The sequence below is a fragment of the Typopeltis vanoorti genome, chromosome 1, assembly GCF_054136105.1.
Source record: "Typopeltis vanoorti isolate ZY-2024b chromosome 1, IOZ_Tvanoo_1.0, whole genome shotgun sequence".
NCBI lineage: Eukaryota > Metazoa > Arthropoda > Arachnida > Uropygi > Thelyphonidae > Typopeltis > Typopeltis vanoorti.
This window is the reverse complement of record NC_143549.1, coordinates 156,445,990-156,464,468: the sequence shown is the minus strand read 5'-3', so window position 1 is coordinate 156,464,468 and position 18,479 is coordinate 156,445,990. Positions and strand designations below refer to the sequence as shown.

Here is an 18,479-nt window from a genome sequence, read left to right as displayed (position 1 = left end):
ACGTAACTATAATTGAAATCGGTTCAAAGTCAGGTTTATGTTTGTCAAGGACAAACTAGAGCACTTAGTGATAAACCAATCTCACCTGCCACAGTCTTATATTAAGTAATTCAGTGGTAGGGGGAAAAAAAAAAAGAACAACAGGTGAATATACTGACAACAAGTGGTCCAACCGGTATGCTCACCATAAATCGGCTACTTGCGCACAGGAGACAAATTCAAATTTGTTCAGCTTAACTTATCCTTCTAGTTCATTCCCTCACCTTTTTATTTAGTATTCATTATTTATATATTTTTATTTTTTACACACATATTTATACACAAACATAAAACAATAGCGACATGTTAAGCATTGTTCAATTAAATAATCATTATACTTTCATTTATCGGATTACAGTAACCAACCTATTATTAGAATTATCATGATATAATCTTCCTTCATTAGCCTGTGTAGCTCAGTGGAAGTGGCGCTTGCGTCCTCTTCGCTTGGCCGCTTGAAGTTAGACCTAGGTTCTAGTCTAGTCGCTGACTGGAGGAACTTTTTCTAAGCCTATCTTCGACCGGTTCCCGAGTTAGTCGATCTCTGGCACAGGCAAGCGGGTTTTTCCTCCCGGAAACTCGGGTTTTTCGTCCCGTAAACTCAAGAAAATCGACCGTAGTACCCACATTATTTCAGACAGTGACCTATCTTGTTAGGATTAGGTACCAAGAGATGGCAGCACTTGTTTGCCAGCTTCTTCATCGGTGGCTGCTATAATTAGTGATAGACATGGGCCAGCTACCTCTGATTGGCTACCGGTGGAGATTGAACTGCCCACTCAGTCTCCAAAAGCTAGATAGGGTATAAAGGCCTTGCTACTCCCTATTAGGGAATAAAAGGCGTTAGCTGATTTTTTGATTTATAATCTTCCTGCATTCTCAGTCATTCTTTGAATACTTTCGATTTTCTTAATATTTGCTAAAAACTTAGAGAGTAAGTTTGGGAATCATAATCCGATATTTGCTTGATTAAAGAATGTTATAACAGTAACATTTGTTTGTTTGTTTCTTTCTTTCTTTCTTTCTTTCTTTCTTTTACTGGTTAAGTTTCCTTAATAAATCGCACGTTTGCTGAATATTATTAGTTATCTTTCGAATGTTATTCCTGAATTGAACTTCTCTATCAATTAAAATCAAAGAGTTATAAAATACGACTGATTTTAAACCGAACAAATATATCATTGTAACAAATGACAGATTTCTTGTATTTCAGGGATTTGCAACATACACATAATGTACTCATACTTTACCTGAAAACTTCAATGATATTAAGTGTTCTTGGCAGAGTGAAAAAATTACATTTTTTCGCTATTTTGCCTGTTTTTGTTTAGGAGCACCCCTTTTTATAATGTCATTGACTTTTTTTTTCAATTTTTAGGGTATTACTGACATTTTAAATACAGATACAGGAAGAATATATGGGAAGATTAATTTTGGACATATTGTTGTAAGATGTTTCTGGGTTTCTTCTGATTCAACGGCATCGGGCGTATGGCGATATATATTTGTATTACTGCTGAAGTATGACTGAAAGAAATGGAGGGGGGGATTGAAAATGTGCAGAGAGAGAGAGAGAGAGAGAGAGAGAGAGATGTGGGAGAATGGGGGGTGAGGCAAGTTGTATGCGAATTTTAAAACCGGGTTTTAAAATTCGCATGAGGTGTTTTCAAACAAATGGTAAGTTCGGCTGTCTCATACGGGGTGTCCCACCCGGAAATTAGGTTTTTCGTCCCTCAAAACAAGCAAATCGGAATACCTTCACACTGTGAAGTATGAAGCTAACCGTAAGCGAGAATCAGGAAAGTACATGATATTCTGATGAGAATTCATTCCTTTGAAGTAAATTGATATTTAATGAAATTGAATTCGACTGCCAATGATAAAGGAACAGACTGCATATGCCATTAAAGAGAATATAAAAAAAAATAAACGTTATGATAAAAGTAAAATACATGCGAAAGGTATGGATGATAAGTATCGCATTAATCATCATCAGCCATTGTCGATCCACTGCTGGATGAAGGCCTTTCCAAGATTACTCCAAAAATGTCTGTCCATGGCTCTCCTTTACCATTTCACTTTTGCAAATCTGATGATATCATCAATCACAGTGATTTAGGTCGAAGTAGTGGTCGTTTTTCCTTTCGTGGAATCCAATCCAGTACTTCTTTTGTCCATCGTTGATCTTGTTTTCGAGCATCATGCCCAGCCCATTCCCACTTCAGATGTTTCGCTCTTCCTGTGATGTCAGAGACTTTGGTTTGATTTCTTATCCACGTATGCCTTTTGTGATCCAGTCTTGTGATACCAAGCATAATTCTTTCCATACTAAATTGTGTTGTTCACAATTTAATTTTTGAATTTCCTTTGCCTTTAAGTGTCCATGTTTCACAGCCATATGTCAATATAGGAAGAATACATTGGTTGAAAACTTTTCTCTTCAGGCATAATGGTAGTTGGCTTTTGAATACTGTAATTTTCCAAATGCTTTCCACCCAAGAATTGTGCGTCTTTTAATTTCGTCCATGATATTTTGTTCCATTGATATCTCTTGTCCTAAGTATATATGTAATGATCTGATTGTTTAATTTCATCATTATTGATTTTTATTATTTCTGATTGGACATAGCTATAGAACATTACTTGGGTCTTCTTTAGATTTATCTTTAGTCCAGCTGTTTTGCTAGCAATTCGGATTTCATGAATACACATCTGTAATTCATGAATAGTTGAAGTAAAGATAACTTCAACGTATGGCTCCTCCAAGTGTTGGTTCCATAATGCTTTAAGTCTTGCAAAAGGTTTTACTGAATCAAAGGCTTTCTCATAATCAATAAAACCAAGACATAATGGTAACTGATATTCATTATACCGTTCAATATTCTGTTGTACAACTTGAATATGATCCATTGTACTAAAGCAGCTTCGAAAGCCTGACTGTTCTTTTGTTTGTGCTAGGCCCAGAGTTATACAAAGCCTATGAGCGAAGACTTTTGTAAACCACTGATAGTCGACTGACGGGTTGATAGTTCACCAAGTCTTCTACCTCAACTTTTTTATGTAGCAGAATTAGGATAGCCTTCTTTCATGTTCTTGGTACATCATTTTTCTTTAAGCATAAAGTAAATAGTTTTGCTAAGAGTTTGTAGATTATTTCTCCACCTGTTTTTAGAAGTTCAGCTATAACTTCATCCTCACCTGCAGCCTTTCCATTTTGCAAGCTTTCGATGATCCACATAATTTCTTCTGGTAGAATCTCTGGTACTTCAGTTGTGTCTTAGTTGTCTTCTTCTTCTTCATTCATTTCATCATCCTGATATAATATTGAGTAAAATTCTTTAACTCTTTTTTGCTATAGCATATCTACCTCTGGTTATGATCTCATCTAGTAGTTTGACTGCAACCATCTATTTATTGCTGTTTGGCTTTTTTTTTTTGAGACTAAGGCTGTGTTCAATTGTTAGTTGTATGAAATTACAATTCAATTCTTTTATTTCGTCTGTGATACGTTTTCTGATCGTTTTACACAATTCAGTGTATTCAATATTATTCTGTAGGTTAACTGATTGTTTCATTTCTCTTCTTTTCTTCATCAGCTGTTTTGTTTCTTCAGAAAGTTTGTCTTGTTTCTGTTCTGTGGTACCAGCTGTTTCAAGTGAGCATTGTAGAAGGTTTTGGGGAATCATGTCATTACTCTCTGATAGATCAGCACTGTCATCTATAACACGATGTTTAAATCTATTGTTTAGTTCGTGTTGGAATATATCTTTTTTAATGTTGAGTTTGTGTACATCTATGTTTGCTTTGATCAGAGAATGTCCCCTTTTAGTAACTTTAGCTCTTTATTAGTTCAGTTAGCCATGCTTCATTGCTCAGAGTCCTACAGTTTATAGTTCCAAGGTCTAGTTTCTAATGCAGCATGATCTGGTTACCCGGGGATTCTTATCACACTCTGCCTTCATGTTTAACTGCCTGCTGCCGTAGGCAGTAACAATCTGGTCTCCGGGGAACGAGGGCCATTTTATTTTTGTTTTATTCATCTTGAAAGATTAGGCCATAAATTCACTACGCTGGCCCAGTGAGAGTTGGTGAATGGCAGTATTTTCACACGGGATCGCCAGTCCCAACACCATTGGTCCACAGCTCTTTATTCAATATATTCAGAGCTGCCCTGATATCCAACGGACGGTAGTCAGGAATCCCCCCCCCCGCCGACTACCTATGGGACGCGCTCGGTAGCCATTGAGAGTCCCGAGATCGCATATACATAATAGGCTAAATTTTGGAATCGTAGCGGTAGCTTTTGCCGTGTAGTATGTTAAAAGTTTAGAAAAAGCATTACTTACTAGTTTAATGAGTTTTCCAGATTGAAATAAATTGCACAGAAAACATATTTTTTAACTATTCAAAAATATTTTACCCTTTTCAGAAATTGTTAACCATGCAGTATATGGCGCATTTCTATTTCTACTCATTGTCATAATTCCTGCTCAATGTGAAGTAGATAAGTGTCTTATCGACAATTGTCTGACGGTTGGGAAGAGAACTTCCAATATACGTGAAGACCAAAGAGGTATGGAAATACCGTAGTTTTAAGATATATTCCTCAAAATTTGTTTGTCTGTGTGTGTGCCTGCAGCGCGTGCGCATAACTGTTCCTCATTTGTGACTAAACTGGTTAACATACTTTCTTAGGGTCACCTACAAAGGTAGATCCGTTGCAAATGACATCCTTTTCATTAGAACATAGTATGTGGATAGAAAAGTTTACTACAATTATATTTATTCATAGGTGGATTTCAGGTGTAATAATTCGTAATTGCTATTCTTTTAAAGAATCAACCATTTGTTGAACTCTGTATGACTAATCCTGTATTCAATATACAGAGATGTGTTATCACACTTTGAGTAATGTTTTTTTAACTTTAGTTGACTGGGATATTTTTCATTATAAATCTAGATTATTTCATTTCATAATTATGTTTAGCTCTGGTGTAAACATTTTTCTAAGACTTTACAATATATTGAATAATAATAATAATAATTTAATTTGAATTATATATTCTCTGTCAAATAATTATTTGTTTTTATTTGTTATTAATTAATTACCAATTATAATTAGATATACGCAAAAGTAGAGAAACTAAAATTGATTGGAATACGTTTTCCTGCATTATATAGTTCCCATATTGCCTTGTAAGCTCTAAGGAATCGTAATTTTTAATAGTTGGGGGTTGGTTGCAAAGGTAATGTTTTATTCAAGAATTGATGGAAATATTCTCTGAATCCCCCCCCCCCGCCTTTTTTTTTTACTTTCATTGTCAACTACTATACTAACTCTGTCCATATAGCTTCCACAATTCGTGTTTTAGTATTCTGTAATTGTTTATGGGTATTACATTTTGTCATAGTTTATTGAATAGCGTGGTAGTGAGAGAGTATTTCATAAGAATGAGATGACTTATGACTGTTTAAGTGCCTAGCTGGTTTAGTGTCTCTGTTTTACGGTAGGTAGCGTTAAAGGTAATTCCTTAGCAGTACGCACCCAGGGACGGGGCCAAGGGGCCCTGGCTCCCCAAAAGAAAAAGGAAAAAACACTAAAAAATTTTCCAAAAATCTTTTTCTAATTAAAATTATTTTTTTTTTTATTTATGTTGTGTCGTGTCTTCTATTTCTATACTACTTATGAATTAGCGGTCACATAAGGTAGGAATATCCTATAGCTCTGGGGAATCACGGCCGCTGTTAACGCAAGGCGAACGAAGTATTGCTCGATCGGACCGAGCGCTACTTCGTTTGCCCGAGCCGGACCAAAGGAGATCACGGGTATCATGTATTGGCAATCATTGCAAATGCTCAGTCATAGGTCGTATGCAATGCGTAGTGTGTATTCTCGAATCGTCTACTTAACTCAACCCCCCCCCCCCCCAAGATTAAATCCTGAGTGCACCACTGTTCCTTATACATCACACAGTATTTCAGGAATTTAATGCTAAGGATTTCGTGTGTGTGCTCCAATGCGCTGTTGAAAGAAATTTTTCTAATTTGTACAGATGGTTGTTTGCATTTTTTGAGTAGACCGAAGATCTTAAACTGACTGTCACTGTATATGTTTTGTCAATTTAATGTGACAGTCTATGTAAAAGCCAAGGCATTCAGCGTATGTTACAGGTGTAATTTAATTGCAGTGTCAGCTGCGATGAAATTACACCTGTGACACATGCAGATGTTAATACAGTGAGTGTTATGCCTGACAGTGTTGCTAGCGTAGTGCAGGGTGTATGATTCTGGGGTCCTTTATAATTAATATCTCCCTTCAGAGCTGTTCTTATAACTAAATTTCGGTATAAGTTGTTTTATTGAGGTTCTGAAGAGCCACTGCGTGGGCTTCAGGACCTTAATAAACCTTCCCCAACTTCACAGCATATGCAATGAACTGAATATTTCCTTCAATTCTTGTGACAATATCATTCTGGCTATATAATCAAGCATTAGAATTTGGAGCTGTTAATTAATTATTACTATTTTTTTATTTTTTAAGCAGTGTCAGATCCTCAAAAAATGGAAAGAGAACAATAAATATAACTTTTTTTTTTTTTTAAAATAAAAGCACAAATATTTTGAATTAAGGGGATATAAAATCCACATTGTTTCAAAACCGAATAAGAAACTCAAAGATTGGAATCAGAGTTTCATGCCGAATATAGTAAACTATAAAGTATCGGCGATCACTAGCGTGAGCTAATGCAAGTGACCCTAGTACGTAGTACAATACCGGACAACTCGTTGCAAAGGTGGGGAAAGTTCAGATCGCTATTCTTAGGTATTTTCCATAATGTAAAAACACATTTCCTAGGAAATGTATGCTGTTATTACATTATGGAGGGAGGTCACTACCCAGACTGGTTTCAGCCTTTTTTGAGGCTTCATCAGTGAGTAGCTAGACCATAATAATACCAAAGTGTATAGCGAAAAGAACTTATATACTCTGCTATACGAGTTTCCAAAGAGGTGTAACCATTAAGTTACTTAAGTATAAAGAGCTAATATGCCGAAATGAAGCTTATTAGCTCTTTATATTTAAGTAACAAATATTTTGTTATTTCGGCCAAGAAAACTGTGTAAGAAATAATATAAAATTTTATTTTCTATTTTGGAAGCATTTCAAATACAAAATGTATCTAAACACAACACACACACACACACAGAGAGAGAGAGAGAGAGAGAGAGATCAAAATTTTGGCGAATGAATCTGTGATTTGATATAATTTATTTAAAGTGTTGTTTCGTTTTCGATGGCAAGGATGGCTACTCTCGATAAACGTTCCTGATTCATCACATTTAGCGAGAATGCTAAAAGTTAACCATTTAGCATGAAACGTCATTTCCTAAATTTCACACTGAATGTTTGAAAGCACCATAAATCCTCCTCTGTCTTTCAGATTAGTACGGTATTACTGAATCCTGTGATGACTTCAAGTTCCGTTGAAGTTAATATGGGGGGGGGGTAGAGAGAAGTATGTTCTAAATATAGATTATATGGAAGGTGTTTATTATTTATTTATTGCGTATCTCTCATGAGACAGATCATAGTTTTTTATTCCTGATTTACGCTCACGTGTAGACCTACACTTTTTACCGTGTAGGCATTCGGAACCGAATCCTACGGAATGAATACATATATGTATACGATTATATATATACATATATATTCGGAAAAGTGCAAAAGTTACTTGTATTTTAGGTGGAATGGTCATTCATACTGCAGAATAGAAACGTTAATTTTCTTGATTAGGAAGCTAAGAAATGTTACTTAAAAAGAATAGGATTTGAGTTGGATTGACACTGTGACACTAGAAAGCAATTTATTAATATAATTTTATATAGGTGTTGAAAGTTTTACACTTTGTTATACTAAAAATTAAAGATACCGAGAAATTATATACTTGGTTTAATCCTTTATCCAAGTGTAAGAAAACAAAGTTTGCGCCTGAAGTATTTTCAGGACTGGGGCAACTCGTCGTAAAGGTGATATGACTTCACATCACTTGCCTTAGAATTCCATAATGCAAAGCACATCTCCATGCAGACATGTATAATGCTATGCATTATGGGAAGGGTCACTACCCAGATCGGTTTCCCTGTTTAATTGCGGGGTTACCTCTCCAAAAACTCGTGCAATCACTCAGATCACCCAATAGTGAGCGACCAGAGTGATCAGAGTAACTCAGTGGTGGCGCTGCTTAATGACAGGCTCCAACCTCCAGAACCGCTCATATTCCAGGAAAAGCATCAGCCAAGGAAGCGCTAATACAGGCCATCCCAACGGATCCAAATCCCTGGATGCTCAAAAGCTCCCTTAGGCAAAAACCTTAAGGGAGCAAAAACACTGCACCCCAGGAATCAAACTACCAACCGGTTTCCCTGTATTATGTGCGGGGTTACCTTTCCAAAAACTCATGATCCCCTAGATCACTGAACAATGAATCACCTGAAGGATTTTTAACTCAGCGTCGTTCCATTCTGTAACAGGTTCACCCCGTTCCGAGAAGAACTCTTAGCGTTGGCTCATCTCATCTGAGGGGTAACAGCAACAGCCAAGTCTCAGTTAAAACTTCATTGGCTACAGCATTGCCACCCATTCAAATATTCCGGGAAAGCAATTTCTGTCGTAGGCAGAAATTGCTACCCCAGAATCAAGTCACCAACCGGCTTCCCTGTTTAAAGTGCGGGTTACCTCTCCAAAAACTCTTGCGATCAGCCAGATCACCCAACAATGAGCGACCTGAGTGATCATTAACTCCACGTTGGCTCCCCCAGTGGCAGGCTAACCCCACCGCCACCAAGCAGAGCCATAATATCAGTGGTGGCCCCACTCAGAGACAGGCAAAGCCCTAACTTCCAAGCAGAGCCGCTTAATATCTCAAGGAACGGGCGACACCTTCTGCGCAAAGCACATCCTTGAGAGCCAGGCCTGGAAACAGCAATAGCCGAACCTCGGTTAAAAATTCATTGACTACAGCCTTACCTTACCACAACCACTTCCGCAGAAAAGCATTTCAGTACTTAAAATACTCTGGATTAGAGATTGATAGTTGTTGAAAGTTTTTCACTTGGTTATGCTATAAATTTAAGATACCAAGAAATTATATACTTGGTTTAATCCTTTATTCAAGGGTAAGCAAACAAAGTTTGTGCTGGAAGTATTTTCAGGACTGAGGCAACTCGTGGTAAAGGTGGTATGACTTCACATCACTTGCACATTTTAATAATAAGGTGTGACACCTTTTGGCAACTCGTATATGGAAATGTGAGTTCTGCATTACTTCAACCTTGGTATCACCTCTGGGTCTGGCTCCTGCTGATTAAACCTCAGTGAATGTCGAAACTGGTTGGTGGTTTGATTTTGAGCATCCAGGAATTTGGATCCATTGGGGTGGCCTGTTTTATGGCTTCCTTGGCTGAAACTTTTCCTGGAACATCGGCGGTTCTGCTTGGTGGTAGGAGAGTCTGTCACTGAGCAGATTCAAAGCTGAGTTAAATGCTCACTCAGGTCGCTCATTGTTGAGTGATCGCACGAGTTTTTGGAGAGGGGACCTGGCACTTAAACAGGAAAACCGGTGTGAGTAGTGACCCTTCCCATAATGCATAGCATTATACATGTCCGCAAGGAGATGTGCTTTACATGGGATACTAAGGCAAGTGATTTGAAGTCATACTACCTTTACCACGAGTTTTCTCCAGCTATGAAAATACTTCAGGCGCAAACTTTGTTTTCTTACACTTGGATAAAGGATTAAACCAAGTATATAATTCCTTGGTATCTTAACACTTTCATTGCCAAGCTGAAAATTGGAATTTCGTGTGGTGGCCAAATTTTTTTTTATTTTTTTATTTAGTTAGCGACGCCCACGCGATAACGCTTGATCGGCCGTTTGGTGAGAACTCGCATCGCGCGATATCGCGTGATTGGCAATGAACATGTTAAATTTATAATTTTGCATACTTTAGGAAAGTAAACATCACTTTATTTAGATGCAAAAAATAAATATTTCTGATAAATGACCAATATCACAATAAAATTAGGATGATTTTGTTCGCATGTCAACCCACGATCAAAACCATATGTTATTAGTTGACTAATCTAATAACATATGGCTCTAATAACATATGTTATTCGTTGTCGAATTTAATAGCATATGGCTCACAGAATCCTCTGAAAACAGCTAGTGCGCATGCTTCAATAAACATAACAGTATAAAAGACCTTCCAACTGATTACTTGATTCTCGTCAGTACTTGAGACTTCTTCGCATTAGTATACTATAGCATTTTTTAAGTTTTTATTTTATTTTATTTCATTTATTAAACTCTCACTTTCAGGTAAGAAGTTTAGTATTATATATCGTTTTCAAAGTACAAAAACTTGCAAACAGTATTGTATATTTATAAAAAAATGTATATTTCATCATCATCATAATAATAATTTGCACTCATCCATCTCTAGTCTTTTGTCTTTACATTTAAGTGCTGAATAATACACAACTTAGTGTCAAGATTTACAAATACTGTATTTGGAAGTTACGAATTTTGTTACACAAACTGTCTGTCCAGATCTTAGATTATCATTATTATACAGGGTGTTTGGGATAAATTTGACAGTTTCGTAAGGAAAAAGAAAATCTTCTTTGTATCTATTAAATTTAATGAATTGACAAAAAAACATTACAGGCAGAGTTAATTACAATACTATCAACAAGATTTACTCAAAATAACCACCATTAGCATCGATCACAGTTTCAATTCTGCTTCGGAACCTCGAACAAGCTGATGCTACAGTCTCCCTGGGAAGGGCCGCAAAAACTGTTTTAATTTTATCCATTAACTGGGCTTTTGTATTACTGGAAGTGCGATTGGTGTCTTTTTCAACTGCGCCCCATACAAAATAATCCATGGGGTTAAGGTCTGGGGAGTTTGGAGGCCAAACATTTGGACCGGTGAAGTCGTAGAAATTTTCAGACAACCATTTTTGACTTTTCCCAGAGGTGTGGCAAGGGGCCGAATCCTGCTGCCATACATACGGCCTACCATTGGCTACCCTTGTTATCCAGGGCTTGACTACAGTTAGCAACTCCACGAACAAAGCCCGAATTCCAATGCCAGGGTTCTTCAACACCTGTTCCTGCAGATTTGCGAGGAATTCTGCTGTACGAACGCAATCAGATCGTCTGCTAGGGATCTTTCTTCTTGCTACATCCTCGTAGTCACCATTGCAAGTCTCTAGTTCATGCCTGATTGTTTTTACTGTATTCAGGGAGCATTGGGCAGCAGTCGTAATATCCTTATTTTGATGGCGGCCACGAATCATCATGATACAAGTTATTCTCTTCCATGATTCAGGTGGGTTCCAGCTATCCATCTTTTCTGACATCTTGTATATGAATGAAGAAGGGTCCAAACTTTTAAATGAAGAGAAGTATGTGTTAATACATGTAACTTACGGAAAAATATAATTAATTATAAATATGTCAAATTTATCCCGAACACCCTGTATTAAACCTGTATCCAGGGGTGTAGTCGGGGCAGGACGACGCCCTGGTATTTTCCTAAAACTATCAAAAATTTTTAATTCATTATAATAAATTATAAGAATTATAATAATGAGACATATCATGCATTTCCAGCTTTCGGTCAAAAAATAGCAGTTTGCCACTCTTGTCATTTTTTTCAGAAAACAAGGCAATCTCTCTGCCATATAGCCGTCGCAATAATAATAATAATAATAATAATAATAATAATAATAATAATAATAATAATGCCACACTTCGTGCTCTGGATTTTTGTTTCCCTAGCACTATTTCTTTTAGGACTACACCCCTGCTTGTATCTTATCCACTGCTGGGCGAAAAACTCTCCCGTTACGGAAGGATTGGATCTACTCCCATGGCAATCCATTGCATCTTGAGAGGGAGGGGGGGAGAGAGAGAGAGAGAGAGAGAGAGAGTGCCCTTGGCGGGATTCCAACCTGCAGCTTTTGGCTGCAGAGCTATAAGCTAACGACTCGTCCAACTAGGCCGATCCAGAGCCGTACTTACACTTTTCCTGGGGAGGGCAGGGCCTGAGGCGCTAGAGTGCTCTGGGGATACTCCCTCATTCTTTGGGGCCCTTAAATTGGCGCTAATGTTTCGGGCTCCCCCCCCCCCAGCTACAGCCTCATGCGATTGTGCATAAGTACGGCCCTGGACCGACATCATCAGTATTATTGTTGTTGTTGTTGTCAGCCTTTCTAGGGTGAAAGTGGCATGAACTCCACGAAACATCCAAATTCAAATTTATGCAGAAAGTACACGTAACAAAATAAAAAACTTTCAAAGTCAGGTTTATGATTGTGAGGGTTAGACTTGAGTATTCAATGAAAACCCAGTCCCAGTGCCACTCTGAGATGAGTAATTCAGCGTTGAAAAATGAACAGCTGGAGAACTTACTGACGAGTGGCCAGTCCGATACGCTTACCACAAATTCACTACTTGCGTGCAGGAGACATGTGCAAATTTATTCAGCTCAACTTGTCCTTCTAGTTCATTCCTCACCTTTTTATTTCGTATTCATTATTTTTTTTTTAATTTTTTACACACATATTTATGCACAAACACATAACAATACCGACATGTTAAGCAATGTCTAATAGATAATCATTATACTTCAATTTATCGATTGCAGCTAACCACCCAATCGTCAGAATTATCATGATACAATCCCTCCGCATTCTCATATACATTCTCATAGCAGATGTTAAGAAAATCTCGATTTTCTTAACATCTGCTAAAAAACTCGGAAAGCAAATTTGGGAAAACCACAATCCAATATTCTCCTCATTAAAGAATTCTATATTTCTTCTATTTCAGAGATTTGCAACATATGCATAATATATACTACAAATTTACCATATATTCGTGGTTGTACAGAAAACGCAAATGATTTTAATGTTCTTGGTAGAGTGAAAAATATATTATGAACCATATACAAATTTAGTATCAGTGTTCAGTTGAGTGGAGGTGGTACATCTAGAACATTTTCTCAAGAGATTGTCAGGAGAAGAGGGTACTGGAAAAATTTGACATATTCTATTCCTAAAAATGAATTATCGAAATTTGATGAACGAAATATATACAGATAAAAACGCTGGGGAAAAAAACAAAAAACTAGAACTATTAAATATCACTGATTTTTAACTCTTTTTTTTCACTAGATAAAATTTTTATTCATGGTATTTGCATTTATGGTATGCACGAATGTATATACAATTCACTATACAATACAATAATAATGAAAATAAAATAATGATAATAATAATTTTACATAAATATGCATTTTTCACTAGTACAGTATTTATATTTCAGCCATTTTTATATATTATGTATTTCATACAGATATTTACAACATATAATTTAATAATAGTAATAATAATTCAATGTCAATATCAAAGTTTGTTTGTTTGTTAGTATACAGCCAATTTTCATTTAAACAGTACTATTATATATTATTGTTACTTTTTAATCACAACAAACACTCAGTATACAAATTACTGAGTACATTCGTTTTTGATAAATTTGCTTGTGTGTTCAGGTGAAGCTTCTGCTGAGCTTATCGCAGGAAGATAATAGAAGGTAGAAGGCGGTGGTTTTGTGGTTTAGTTTCAGTACCCATTGCAAGCACATACATATAACTGTTTATATGTACTGCTTGGAATATAAATGTACTTTTCCGGCTAACGTGTAGAAGCGAGTATACATACCCACAGACAACCAATGCATGTGCACGGTTTCACCTTTATGAAAGGGAAAGGTTGGATAGGGTGTGTTAGTGTTCTTGTATTGGTATTTGAGAGGAATTCGCTATAGTGTGTGTGTGTGTGTGTGTGTGTGTGTGTGTGTGTGTGTGTGTGTGTGTGTGTGTGTGTGTGTGTGTGTGTGTGTGTGTGTGTGTGTGTGTGTGTGTGTGTGTGTGTGTGTGTGTGTGTGTGTGTGTGTGTGTGTGATTTCCCTTTAATTTTTTGTCTCGCTATGATGTCTATATAGTGCTGGGTTCATTTCTTTGTGGAACCTTAGGTTTCTATCATCGAATGGCAGTTATGTAATAGCTCGGGATGGTTTTTCTGTAGTGATTATTATACTTATATGTTATGCAGTTTGTTAACTGTAATCTCTTTATCTGATATGCTGTTTTCTGGTTACTCTGTAGGTTGGACTGAAGTAATATTTTTATCATGCTCGTGAGGTGGCATAAGTGTTTCACCTTAAATATTTTGTGTTCTGCCACTGCCGCGTATGAGTGCGGGATCTTCTCTTTGTTCCTAGAATATTAGTTTGACCATTTCATTTTGCAACGATTGTAATCTAAGTTTGCAGCCTGCGCAGAAGGCGTTTGATGTAATTGCGTATATTAAAATGTTTTTACATAATGCTTTATAGATTAGTATTTTTATGTGTGTCAGAGCAATGTCCTTTAATCGATATAGTTTGCTTGCTATTATCCTGAGTTTGTTGTGTAGGTAGTTTGTATGGCTATTCCAACTTTGATCAGCATCGAAGTGAAGTCCGAGATAACTTGTTTTTGCCTGTGTGATGGTTGTGGTTTTAGGATCAACTCTTTGAGTATAGAAGATTGGATTTTGGATAGCGAGATATTTAATTTCTATGGGTGGGATCTGGGGGTTGTTGAATATCGTTAGCTTTGTATATATTATATATTGTATTAATATACAATATATAATATATAATTTTATAATAATAATAATAGTATAACAGTGATACTACAACTTTAGCCTGATGAATAATGATATCGAAAATTAAATGCAATACTTAAAGAGTTTCGCAAATCACCAGTATAAGTATTCATTGGAAAGAAAATTTCAGACTGGAATGCTACTCCCTTAAATGATGGCTTCAAGTTTAACGTGCGAACGATATCATAGAAATACGATAAACAGTGGCACAAGAACTTTCAGAATGAAATAGTTATTTGATTTTTTTTTGTTTTAATTATATACTTGTGTTTACTTATCACTTCATTTTAATACAGTATTGCCAAAATTACTTAGAGATCTCAGAGGAAACTTACACGATGCATAGAACATCGTGTTAACCAGAATATACAAATGAAGTGAATGGCATTCGTTTTATAGAATACAATGTACAGTTTGGATCAAATGCGATAAAAAGATATTGTGTTCATCAGGGATGTTGTTGTTGAGGTCAAACCACACCATAAGAACTAAAGTCTCAGCAACTTTAAGATACTTTTGTACTACCGAAAATAACTGATCCTTTGGAGAGATGATTTCCGGTAGTATTACAAAGGTATTTTTATCGGATAGGAGAACCTGGATCTGGACAGCGCAGCAAACACTACGAGACATACATTAAAGTAAACTGAAAAAAAACAACAACAACACGATATTCTACTTTAAAAATAGTTGGTACAAGTATGTTGGAGCATTTATCATAGTTTGGAATTCGCCCACTTGTGTTTTTTTATCATTATAATAAAGGAATTGCTGTTCTGCCACTGGTTCTAGTTAACGATCCGCTTCCAGTAGATATGGAATTCTACGATTAGTCAGCTCAGAGCTCATTTAAATCCTATTGAACTTTTCGGACGAAGTGGACACGTCACTGACATATACTGTGGTCCTGCTTAAAGAATGGAAACATTTAGCAACAAATGAGTGGAAGTTTATCAAGTAGACTAAATGCTGTGATATAAACCAATGGTTTATGTCACACACACAATGATCTGTGTGTGTGTGTGTGTGTGTGTGTGTGTGTGTGTGTGTGTCACTCAGCAATAATTATGTGGCGCTCTACATGTTCCAAACGCTTTTATTTTCCCCATCTTCATCACACAGTTGAAATAAAATGCTCTTTATTCCAATTGTGTAAAAATCGGAACTGTGCGATTGTCTATTAAATCTTTTAACTCCCATGTCCTCAAACCATATGTCTGGATAAAGTTTATAAAGGACTTCTAGTTATGATATATTGCACGAGTGTACTTATAAATAACCTTTGGTTCCATAGTATACTCCAGGGTAGGCAAGTCAGAGTTATCTGGAATGTCAGTATAACATTAATTCCGAATTATTTATTTTTTTTTTTCGCACACGACAAGGGGGAGGTTCATCGTTTAAACAAGAAGAAACATTTCCAAACTACACCACAACATCATAAGCATCTAGCAAATGGAATGACACACTCTGCCAAACAACATTCTCTTGTGCCCAGAAGAATATGTGCCATCATTCAACACTCCGTGTTCTTACTTGAAAATGATCGTTTGGAGTGAATTTAGCGTTCTACTAAGGAAACAGAGGAGATGAAGTACAGTTCATGAATAATCTCTCTCTCTCTCTCTCTCAACCAAGAACTGAATGGCTTCATTTCCTGGTTGAGAGACTCCAATGGTGAAAAGAAAAAGGAAAAAATTAGAAAGATCACAAAAAAAAAATTACGGAAAGAAATCACAGAGTGCTGTAAATGGTTATATTTCTAATTTTTTCCTTTTTCTTTTCACCATTTTCTTTTCATCATCTCTATTATCACCAACCATAGTTATCTTGAATTTCCTTGTTATATTGCGATGATTAATAACGTGGATGTCAATGATAAAATCTCTCTGGTGGTCAGTTTATCAAGAAACTTTTTTTTCAGTCAATTAGCATGCATCGAGCAAGGTACAAATGCAAGGGTAATTAGAGTGAACCCGGATAATTTTTGCCGATTAGCATAATTATTATTTAAAATTAAGAAATAATCGGTACATTGACTCTTTGTAACTTAGTTGGTTTAAAGAAGACCTTTGGTTGGAAAGACCTTGATTCGAATTTCGTCTATCAAGTGTTTCATTCAAATGGTGATTTTGGCTGCCTCATGTGGTGTGTTCCTTCAGGAAATTACGATTTTCGTCCCTAAATCGGTAATACAGACTTCGGACACCACTGGAATAAGGATTAACCACCCAATCCTTCCAGTTTGGTTTCGAACAACTGCACAGTGTGAAATGTGGGTCTACGTGTAACCTGAATCAGGAAAGTACATGATCCTCTAATGACAATGCATTCCTTTGAAGTAAACTGATATATTTAATGAAACTGAATTGACACTGACAATGAAAAGGGAATATATGCCATTCAAGAGAATAAAAAACGTTATAAGAAAAATATAAAAGCATGCGAAAGGTATGGATGTTAAGTATTGCATATACAGAATATTCTAAAATTTGGAATCGTGGCGGTAGGTGCTGTAGTGAAGTTTTTTAAAAGTTTAAAAAACACCTTATTTAGTTTAATGAGTTATCCATATTGAAATAAATTGCGGAGAAAACATATTTTTCAACTATTCAAAGATATTTTACCTTTTCAGACATGGTTAACCATGCAGTATATGCCGCATTTCTATTTCTACTGATTGTCATCGTTCCTACTCAATGTCAAGAAGAAGAAGAAAAGGATGTTGACTGTTTCACCAACGACTGCGGCCTTACTCATGACAAGAGAACTTCTAGGACCAAAAGGGTATGGAAATATAATACTTTTAAGATATATTCCTGAAGTGTGTGTGTGTGTGTGTGTGTGTGTGTGTGCGTGTGTGACTATTCCTCATTTGTAACTAAGTCTGAATTACACACTTTCTTGGGACAGCTGCAAAGGTGTCCGAGGAAAGTATGAATAGGATATCCGCTGCTAAGGATATCCTTTTCATTAGAAGATAATAAGGGGATAGAGAAGTTTAATACCATTATATTTATTTATAGGTGGATCCAGGATTAATAAATCGTAATTGCTATTCTTTTAAAGAATCAACCTTTTGTTTAACTCTGCATGACTAATATCCTATATTCAATATACAGAGATGTGTTATCACACTATGAGTATTGTTTTTTTAACTTTAGTTGATTGAGATATTTTTAAGTTGTAAATTTAGAGTATTTCATTTCATAATTACGTTATGCTGTAGTATAAACATTTTCTAGCTCGTTACAATATATTGAATAATAATAATAATATTAAAAAAAAATTTGTAACATTTTATTATGTCTCAGATAAATTACATACATAGTTACAATAATAATTATATATATATATGTATGTGTATATATATATGTATGTATATATATATATGTATGTAATACATTACAATTGTGAATAACAGATACTTGCAAGTTAATAATGTTTTTAAATAATAATAATAATAATTTTTAATTAAAATTTATGATTACATATTTAAATTACATGTGATGCATACATTGCGTACATACTTACATTTGATTCCATATGATATATACATTACTTACATTTCATTACGTATGGGACATACATTACGTGCGTTTGATTCCATATTTCGTACATTACTTTACATTACTGCATTTGATTACTTATGATAC

The 18,479-nt window shown here is 35.9% G+C and overlaps 1 protein-coding gene across 3 annotated transcripts in view; it reads left to right on the top strand.

Annotated features, from left to right (window-relative positions):
* Positions 1 to 4,288: 4,288 nt before the first annotated feature.
* LOC150110571 (uncharacterized) overlaps positions 4,289 to 18,479 on the top strand; it is a 77,735-nt gene continuing 63,544 nt past the window's right edge. For 2 of the 3 annotated variants that reach the window (XM_090394865.1, XM_090394847.1), the window contains exons 1-2: positions 4,289 to 4,612; positions 17,459 to 17,610. In XM_090394865.1, coding sequence (XP_090250991.1) covers positions 17,461 to 17,610 — 150 coding nt within the window. In that variant the 5' untranslated portion in view covers positions 4,289 to 4,612; positions 17,459 to 17,460. Of the gene's footprint in view, positions 4,613 to 14,374; positions 14,468 to 17,458; positions 17,611 to 18,479 lie in introns of those variants that run through there. The other variant, XM_090394856.1, reaches the window with a different exon arrangement.